The 9,862-nt window shown below is 46.2% G+C and overlaps 1 protein-coding gene across 2 annotated transcripts; it reads left to right on the forward strand.

Moving 5' to 3' along the window:
• Positions 1 to 27: 27 nt before the first annotated feature.
• On the forward strand, positions 28 to 8,439 carry LOC139998723 (protein N-terminal glutamine amidohydrolase-like). Of its 2 annotated transcripts, XM_072023747.1 has the most exons (6): positions 28 to 253; positions 441 to 540; positions 1,300 to 1,350; positions 2,559 to 2,707; positions 3,048 to 3,172; positions 8,138 to 8,439. In XM_072023747.1, exons 1-6 carry the CDS (start codon positions 177 to 179, stop codon positions 8,269 to 8,271), a joined length of 636 nt encoding a protein of 211 aa, XP_071879848.1. In that variant the 5' UTR covers positions 28 to 176; the 3' UTR covers positions 8,272 to 8,439. The 2 variants fall into 2 exon arrangements, with proteins under 2 accessions (XP_071879848.1, XP_071879849.1); XM_072023748.1 differs by lacking the exon at positions 1,300 to 1,350.
• The last annotated feature ends 1,423 nt before the right edge of the window (positions 8,440 to 9,862 follow it).

Raw genomic sequence — 9,862 nt, forward strand, 5'->3', positions numbered from 1 at the left:
GGCGGAGGGTTACAGGCGGGAGGCGCAGCACCGTTTGAGCCTTTTGGCGGGCGGGAAGCGGCGCGTGCCGCCCCCTCAGGCGGGCGCCGCCTCCTCACGGGCTCCGCGCCCGCCCTCAGGCGGCTCCCTCAGGAGCCCGGCCCCGTTCCCCAGCACGGGAAATCTGCCCCCGGAGCATGGCGGAGCTGGATGAGGACCGGTACCGGCCGGCGGTGCCTCCCCGAGCCGCCTGCGCCTACACCGGCTGCTACTGGTAAGGGAGGCGCCTGAAAATGGCGGCCGGCGCCTGAGTGGAGGCTGGCGGCACGCTGAAGGGGGGAGTTGAAAACGGAGCTAAAAACCCCGCAGGGAAACCTTCCCGGCCCGGTTTGGGTTGCTGGAAGTGAAGGTGAAAAGGGGATTGAAAAGAAAACGGTGCCGTCGACGGTTGTGTTTTGCAGTGAGGAAAACGTGTGGAAGCTGTGCGACTACATCAGGAGTCGGGGGGAGCGCCCTGTGGAGGAGTTCTACGCGGTTTTCATCTCCAACGAGAGGAGGATGGTGAGTGGGTGAGTTGTGCGCTCCGTGGGGGTGGTAAACCACAGGCGGGGGGAGGTGGGAGGCGCTTTAACTACCCCAGGCCTTTTAACTACAGCCTGGGGTAGGTGAGTCTTGGCCCCAGGCCCCCCTGCAGCAGCTGAGAGGCACGCAGGCAGCAGCACCTGGGAGCATGAAGAATTTCATTTGTTTCTGGCCTCCAGACCCCACGCAGTATTTGCTCAAGACATCAAGGCAACACCAGAACCTGAGAAGCAGTAAAAGGAAACAGCTCGACCTGCTGCACCAGAAGAGAGCCCTGCTCTCTCCTCTAGAAGCCCCAAGGATAAGGATACCCTCAGGGGAACAAAAGGTTCACGGCATTCTTTCCAAGCTTAAAAGAAGTTGCCCTAAAACAACAGATCAATCTTAATTAAAGGTTAAAGGTTGGGCTAGATGATCTTAAAGGTCTCTTCCAACCTGAATGTTTCTATGAATGTCCTTACCTGTCACGCTTGGATTGTGGGAAGAAGGAATCACGGTGCCCCTAAGGGCTGTGGGATGATTTTTCCCTGTCATCCATCAGGTTAGGGGGAATATTACATTATATGGTCCAGAATAGCGCCCAGTTTAATGTTTCTGAAAGATAAAACCTGGAGCAAGCTTTCTGACAGCAGCACTGACACAAGCTGATGAAATGCAGAGTTTAGCAAAGAACTTACCCAACGTGAAACTAATCTCTGTAAGTCAGGAGTGGTTTATGCCAAATTGCTTAACTTTCAGGTCCCGCTCTGGAAACAGAAGTCAGGGCATGGAGATGAGCCTGTTGTCTGGGTAAGGCCCTCTGTTCTTTCTTTGTCAGTATTTAAGTGCGTGCCTCTGTAGCTGAGGTCTGCAGGATCAGATGTGGGTAGTGTTAGATACCTCTGCTGGAATGAATTTAGGTTTATGTCCCCCCTGAGCATCAGGAAGCACTCTGTATGTGCCAGAGGTCCCTTCCGACCTCAGCCGTCCTGTAGTTCTATATTAGTATTTATTATTCTTCTACAGCAGCCTAAATGCAACCCTTTTATTGTTGACAGGGAAATAGCAGTGAGATGGCCCATAAAACCACCAGGTGACAAAGCTTAGTTAGCATCGGTAAGAGTGCACAACAGTTCTGTGAAAATTACTGTCTGGTTTTGTTGGGGCCCGCCAGCTTTGTAGGATGTTAAATAGATGTCTTGTAACAAGCTGACGGGTGAAAATATCCATATAGGTCTGACATGGGATGGAAAAACGTGAGCAATACATGTCTTCAGGTGCCAGCTTGTATGTAAGCTCTTCCAGAGTTTTTGGCATGTCATTTAATTTAATGTAGTTCAGTAGTTGCCACTACAGAATTCCTTTTAAAGATGTGTAGTTATGGTTATACTGTATGGGAGGGAAAAAATCAATTTTGCGTGGCAATTTGTTTCAGAAATTCTGTTTTAAAAAAAAAAAAATCTGTGAATTTCTGAAATTCTGTCCTTACAGAATCATTTTCTGGAAAATTATCAGTGTGTTTATATTGTACAAAAGGCTTGGTTTAAAAAGAGGTCCAAGTGTTATCGGGATGATCTGAGAAGGAATAGGAGTTAACAACAACTATCTTCAATTTACTTTTTGGAAAACTGCAATGAATGTAAGTAACTAACACTGAAAATAGTAACTGGAGTTTCTCCAACCCCCTGCCATACCCGTGTTTCCTACATGTTAAGGAATCAAAGATGTGGTATGAGGACTAGCGTACTCTTCAGGTTAGCTGCCCAGGCTGATACCAAAGAAGGCTACAAGTAATGGGGAGAATAGCAAGGCTTACCAAAAGGCACGAGGGCTGAGGCAGGCATTAGGAAACGTCTCTCCTGGTGCTGGAACATCACAGGCGCGATACCCGAGCATCAGAAAGCAGTCTCTAAAGAAGAGAAGCTGTAGCCTCAGCTTCCAGGAGGCTTTTTTTCTACTCCCTGTGCCGGTTTCTGGTTAACAACTGTTTAACTCCTGACAATTACCGTTCTTCCCAGGACTGCCACGTTATCCTACTTCATGTTTCCAGTGGGGAGCAGAACTTCATTTATGATCTTGACACAGAGCTGCCATTCCCCTGTCCTTTTGACGTGTACAGCACGGAGGCCTTCAGGCTGGATGACAGCCTTCATCCTGAATTTCACAGGTGAGGACAAAAAAAATGAAGAGCATGAATTTTATTTCATGAAGTCCAAGTTGAAGTTGTCTCTGTGGATATATACTGATAGAAGTCTTCTGTTATACTCCAAGAAACTCAATGCACTGCATTATTTTTCTAAAGCTCTTTAATTGCTGTTGTTTAATCATCAAAAGCCTTTCCTTGCTGATGTTTATTCTTAACAGCCCAGCAGCTTAGCCCAGTGTTTCTGAGTGGAGTATTTAACTAAGCCAAGGCTCCCTGGGAGGAAGAAAGGGCTCTTCTCCAGAGTGGCTAATGCAGCGTTACGTACATATATCTCTTGATACAATTTTGCATTGTTGTTCAGGAAAATCCGGATGATACGAGCAGATCTGTACCTGGAGACGTTTGCTTCGGACAGATCTCACGTGAAAGATGCAGATGGGAAATGGCAGAAACCTCCTCCCTCGTACCCCTGCATTGAAACAGCAGGTGAGCTGGCAGGACTCCTTTTTCCTTTTAACAGAGTTGAATGATTCAGTCAGAGGTGGGTGCAATAAATAAATGTGCTTTTGGACATGTGCTTTGGAAGCGTATCCAGCCAGCACAGTGTGTGGGGACAAAATGGGGCTCTGCAGTGCTTGCCTTTTCCGAACATGTAAAGTGTAGCGTGCTTCCTGGCAGCTGCCACTGCTGTTATCAAACACGAACTGCTGGTCTTCAGAAACTGAGCAGAGAGTAAGAGGTATGAAATGTTGCAGTGGGGAGCTGAAACAGAGGCCAAGCAACCTGCCTAGGGTTGGAAAGGGAATTTTTAACACGGTGATTACCCCACTTTTTTTTATCACACGGCATTTCAGCTTACTCGGACCAGGTGTTTGCCAAGCTGGCTAATGTTTGCCATGTGCTTATTCTCTCCTTTTCTTCCCAGATGGAGAGAAGTGTGGTGAAGTTTTGTTTTGGTGGAGTTTGTTGATGCTGTGCACGTTTGGTTTTGCTGCTTTTTTAATAATACAATGCTACCATGTATTTCTGTTAGAGAAGGTGGGGTCAAAGGAACATGTCTTGTGTCTAGAGCCAAGTTTATTGTGGTTTTAAGCTACAGGCAAGTTAATTCACAGTTTTTGTGTTGCTTTCTAAGACAGTTTGGTGTTTCACTTGGGTATAAATGAGTTATGAGTGGGGGCGGGAGCACAGGTACAGCCTTGTGAAGCATTTTTAGAAATTCCAGGCTATGAAACACCTGTCTCAGCCAGCCTCCAGGTCATCCTTGGGACGTTGGTAGGTAGCTAAAGATGCAGAGACTTTGATTGCTCCCATACTTCATTCCTTAGCCTGTACCTTGCCAGGCTGGGAGGAGCATCCCCAAGTCATCCAGTCCAGACCCTGCTCAAAGCCGGTGCAATTAGACTGAGGGGCTTTAAGACTCTGTCTGGTCTAGCCTGGAACAGCTCCAGGGACAGCCATTGCACCACCTCTCTGGGCACAGTGTTCCAATATTTGATCCCAGGCATGAATTCAATACAATTCCAGTATGCAACCAGAGTTTTCTGTGTTCCCACTCGAGTGCTTCGCTTCTTGTCCTGTTGCCAGCCACCTGGAAGGCTCTGAGTGCACCTGTGGTGATGTGCTCTTGTCTGGGCAGTCACCTGGGTGTTGCAGGGGACGGTGACTGCTTACCCTGCGCCCACCCAAGGTGGAGGATCGCTGACTGGGTAGCTCTGGGATTGGGGTCAGAACAGGAGGAGACTCTGTCAGGTCTAGGACATCTCGTTCACACTGCCTTTCGCTCAGTGCAAGTTTCTCAGGCTTTGGTTTTGTTTTTCCTTTCCTCACCTGAGGCACCTCGTAATGGTGTGTGCTTCAATGTATGCACAGTCTTATCAGGCATAAAGCACCTGATTTCAACCTTGATAGGAAGCCGGGTGGCTGACCTTTGGTTAGTGTAAAACAGCCTGGGACATTGATGTTCATCCACGCCAAATGCCTTTACGGATAATTGCTTCCTCCCCACTTAGAGTACTCTCTTTTCCATGCTAATTTATGTTTGTGGAAGATTAAATTGCTCGCTGCTGGTGTTAGAGGTGACTGTAATTTAACAGCTGGCGGAATTGATCACGTATATGGCTTTAGTGCCAATTTATTTGTGAGATCAGAGCATTACATTACTCCTTGAGGTTATATTGCTGTCATTTAGAGAAGCCAGAGTCATAAGCTCTTGAGAAGATGACTACAAAAGCTTATCAGTTACAAGGACTCATATTACATCTATTTGGTCTGTCTTTGATGCTAAACAAATGCTTGAAGACTGAAAAATAGCATAAATACATATTTTTTTTAATGTATATGAGCATTGTACTGTTAAAAAGAAATGAGCTTGTGAACTTAGGGTATTTAAAGAAAATCAGCGCTCTGGTGCTGCTGCGTCTTAAAGGATGTTAGTTACACTCAACACACCCTGCTTCTCTTATCCAGTGGGGTTTTAAAGCTTTTAGTAAACTTACTTAAAAGATGGGAGGTTTTGTTCTTGATACTGAAATATTGCCTCTTCAGGGCAGAGCAGCTGCTGAGCCCAAATAGAGCACTTTGGGCAAGGAAATTCTGTAGCATTTAAGTCAAATGTAGGCCAAATAGGGTAATGTAAATACCCACTGTGGTGCTGGGACAAGGCACTGGGACCAGTGATGCCTTTTTATGAAGTTTACCAGGAAGTGTTAAAGGACTGTGAAATTCCTGTTGGAATTCAACCAATAAACTATCAGGAACCAGTGAAGCATTTTTTTTTTCCTAATACTAACTCAAAAGGAATAATTCTTGTGTTGGAATAAGTCTTGTGTTGGCAGTGCTCTGGCCTCTGTTCCTCTGCTGCGGGTGCTCATCCTGCTTTTTTAAATAAAACTAAACAAGATCTGTTTTGAGGTGTGGATTCACCATTCTGGAGCTGGCTAGCCCAGCCTGGGGTTTTCTTTTAAGTCTTCCTCCTACAAATGAATGAGGTTTGATTCTGCATGGTTTAAGTCCCGATGACATCAGCCCTCCTTGCTGCAAGCCTGTGTAAAATCCAGCTTGCACCCTGCAGTTACTCAGGTCTTACTGCTTCGATACAACTGGTAGCACCAGCTCCTAACGCTGAAAAGCCTCACTTTGATTTTCAGTTCTCCCCAGGTGTTTGGCAGCACACAGGCAGAATGGATGTGTAAAGGCTTTTTGTTCTTTTTATTACTACTGAAATCCCTAGAAGCCATGAATTCTGGGGGTTTATTTCTGAAGAATGCAGGTAGGGCAGCTGAGGAACTGTGTGGGTGCCGTGTGTGATGCGTTTCTGTAACAGGCAGCTGCTAGACAGGGCAGGCAGGTGGCTGCAGTTCCCTTCTGTACCTTCTCCACAAGGTAATGGCAGGATCCTAGCGGAAGGAAAGAAGGACTGATACAGATCTAAGCAGCTCATGCGTGCTATAACCTGATTCCCATTTGAAAATAAAACTGTTGTGAGAAACACCTCAAATAATTTTCTTCAGACAGGATCTTCTGTGAAGTTATTTTATTTGCGAGTGCAATGGCATGCGGCCTGTCAATCAGGAGCGCATTTCAGTAAACAAACCATAACCTTTTATTCGCTATTACCCGATGCCTGATCACCTCCCCTGTTTCCTCACTGAATCCTCTCTGGATTTATTCTTCATTCCCCCTCAGCCACTAGATGCCCTAAATATTTGACTTCTCTTTTTCTATGAATTTTAATTTATTTTCCAATCCTTTCAAGCCCTGTTTTCCCAGAAATTCAAATAGCTTGTTAGTGCCTTCCTTCACAGCTGTTTTCTCCTGTCCTAACAATAAAAGATCATCCACATATTGTTACAGCAACACCCCCTTTGGAGGTTGGAATTACTCCAAAAACTCCTGTTGGCAGATGCCACAGGTATCGTGGCTGTTAGGCTGTGCACTGTCAGATGGCGTTTTTGTTTTGTCCCTGCTCAGGGCAAAAGTGTCAGACTTGATCAAAAAAGAAATGAAAACGTGCACGGATCTCGGAATGCACCAGGTAGGTCTCACGGACTGTAAACAAAGTGAGTTTGGGCAAAGAGGAAGCCTTAGCTCTGTGCGTGCCCAAATGCAGACTAGTGTAACACCTACAGCATCAGAGGAGGACTGTGAGCGTGTTGTAAATCTTAAAAATAAACAGCAGATTTTTTATTATTATTTTTTGCCACTTTTTATCTGCTTCAGAAAAAGGCTTTTGTGGTGGTCTGTTTTTGCGGAGCTGTTGGCTAAAGCTGTAAGGTCTCACATAAGTGCACAGCCTTTAGATGTGACACGTGAATAACAAGGATGACAAAGGGGGACTTCTGTCTCCTGAACCAAAGGAGATGGGAGAGCACTCTTTCCTACAGGCAGTTACATGGCTCTCATACTGCTTTAGTGCCACCTACTGACTGGTCTTTAGACCATCTGCTCTTCGCAGGACGGTGAAGCTTGTTTCTTCTTCTTGCTTGCCTGTTACAACAGGTTTTGCTCTCATTAAACTCCTGATGCACTGTGTTATGCCCTGCCACCACCCTCCTGACTGTCAGAGACTGTTTCCCTTCCTACAGACAGTGTGACAGCAGCTCCCAAGTTGCTAACAGCAGCTGCTTTGGTTGTGACTCTGCTGGAACAATCCCCCTTGGGCTTCTTCACCATTCGCAGAACATTTTAATTCAATTATTCTTCTGCTATGCTCCATGCACATAAAGCAGGGACTTGTTTGTCTTTCAGATCTTAAACTACATGAGTAATCACATTAATTGTAAAATAAAAGCATCTGAGAGGAAAAGACAAGCTGGGGATTGGAAAACAAGCTTACCAGGCTACCTGCATGCTGGAACTGTTATCCTCTGCCGGTTGTTCTGGAGTTCCAACAGAAAATTGCTGGGCTTGTGCTATTTTAAATCCCCACGTAGTCGAGTAGAAAGTGGCCTTGTGCTGGCACTTGTGGCAGCAGTGGGACTGTGGTTGAGAGAGTTTTTGATGTTCAGTACCCAAAGGGGCTGACAAGGAAAAGGTCAAGTTAGGGGCCAGACCTTGCAGGTGCTGAGAGCTGGGGCTCAGAAAATCCCAAAGCTGTGCTGCGGCGTAGATATGGTGCAAACAAGAGGGCTGCAGGGGCTGCGTGTTGGCTGGGACTGCTGGGTATGGGATTCCCAAACGTTGTCTTCCCTTCCTCGCTTACACTATCTGTAATGGTGAGCCTAATTACACAGGCTTTTTGCAGCTGGAGCAAATTCCATTTCTATGGAATTTGGTTCTGGTGGCTCTGTATGGTCTGCAGAGCTGTTGGACTGCTGCTCAGCAAGCGTGCTGTGAGCTGCTCTGAGTTATACTTTCAAACGGTTTTTCTTGGGATTTTCATGGTAGCTGTATGTGCTACAGAAGCTGAATCGGGAACTCTGACATTTCACTTCTCTGCTCTTGTTTTAGATTCCAAGATGAACTTGGATGATTTCATCGGTATGAATCCCAGAGTGGGCTGGGGCTCAGTGCTGCCCTTATCGGACTTTGTGCGCCAGTTTGGCAGACAGACTCATCTCAGCTGCTCCGTGAAAGCACAGTGAAGTAAAGAAGCTCTTTAGGCTGCAGGTTGCAGGTGGTTTGATTTGTTTTGCTGCTCTTACATTGTATTTATGAATGGTTTACATTTCTTTATATGGAATAAGCGTTTGGGCAAATACAGTACCCAGGGTACACTGAACTGAATAAAGTCTTTTATTTTTATTACAAAAGAGTCAACTTCTTTTTTTTTTTTTTTAATAAATCAGATCAGAGGTTGACATCCCACCATAAACGTGTTGCTCTGTTGTAAACAGAGGCCACCCTTGCAGCTCCCCCCACTACCAAAACCTCGCCACATAAACCCAGCACCTGGGCGTCACTCAGCAGAGCCATTGAGAACATCAGAGAACATCAGGTTGTCATCCCTCCAGACATGAGTTTGCTCCTTGATGAAACTACTGAGCTACCATCCTGAGCTGGTTCCTGGTGGCTGAAATCCATGGCACGCTTCCTTTAGTGAGGCTCAGATAGGAGAATTTGCCACGTTTGGTCTAATTTCAGGATCAAGGCTGTTAAGGAGAACAGAGACAACCATTATTCAGAATGTAGAAGTTAAAAATCAGCATGAAGAAATGTTCCTTTTTCTCTTTACTCACTCTTTAGCTTGTCCTTTCCCACAGAGAAGTCCTGACTTTCTGTAGTCCATTCCTATTACAGTATTTATGTGCTGAGAGTCCCCGTGTGGTGGCTTTTTGGACTCGGTCACCCTTGAATTAGGCATTGAACAAACAGAAGAAAGTTCCTCACAGTCCCACTCTCTCCTGGCTTCTCTGTGCTGGTGGTCACTGGAAATTCTCCAGTAACCCAACACTACAACGTTTGCTACTGAAAATGTTAGGGCAAGGCCTTGACGGCCTGACATCCACGCTGGGGTCACCCTGTCCCACGGGTCGGTCCTCTCACTTCCACCAAACTATGGATGCAGTGAGCTGGGATGGGACAGAAGACCCATGTCTGTCCTGCCTCTTTCTCCTCTGCTGCTTCCTTTTTGTTAAGAATATCATTTATTCAATTCAACCACTTTTATGTGCCTGTTTGGGACTTTAGGGGGAAAAAAAAAGCTCTATTTTTCTGACACGCATTTTCTCGGTCGGTGCATTTCTGCAAGCCCATCTCGTGGAAATAAAATTTTTCAGTTGGCCAGCAGAGAGAGCAGACAGCACGCAGCAAGCGTGCGGCCAGCTCCCTGCTGCCACGGTGTGCCAGGAGCTGTTACAGCTCAAAACAAATCATCCCACAGCAGCGCAGAGGTGATATGTGTTAGGGAACACAACTAACCCTAAGAATAACCCTAACCCTAACACAACCCTAACCCTAACCCTAACCCTAACCCTAACCGTAACCCTAACCCAAACCCTACCCCTAATCCAACCCTAACCCTAACCGTAACCCTAAACCTAACCCTAACACCAACCCTAATCTTAACCAGAACCTTAACACTAACCCTAACCCGAACCCTAACCCGAAACATAACCCTAACCCTAACCCTAAACCTAACACTAAACCTAACCCTAACCCTAAACTTAACCCTTACCCTAACCGTAACTCTAAACCTAACCCTAACCCTAACCCTAACCCTAACCCTAAACCTAA

Source organism: Anas platyrhynchos, chromosome 15 (genome assembly GCF_047663525.1).
Source record: "Anas platyrhynchos isolate ZD024472 breed Pekin duck chromosome 15, IASCAAS_PekinDuck_T2T, whole genome shotgun sequence".
Classification (NCBI taxonomy): Eukaryota; Metazoa; Chordata; class Aves; order Anseriformes; family Anatidae; genus Anas; species Anas platyrhynchos.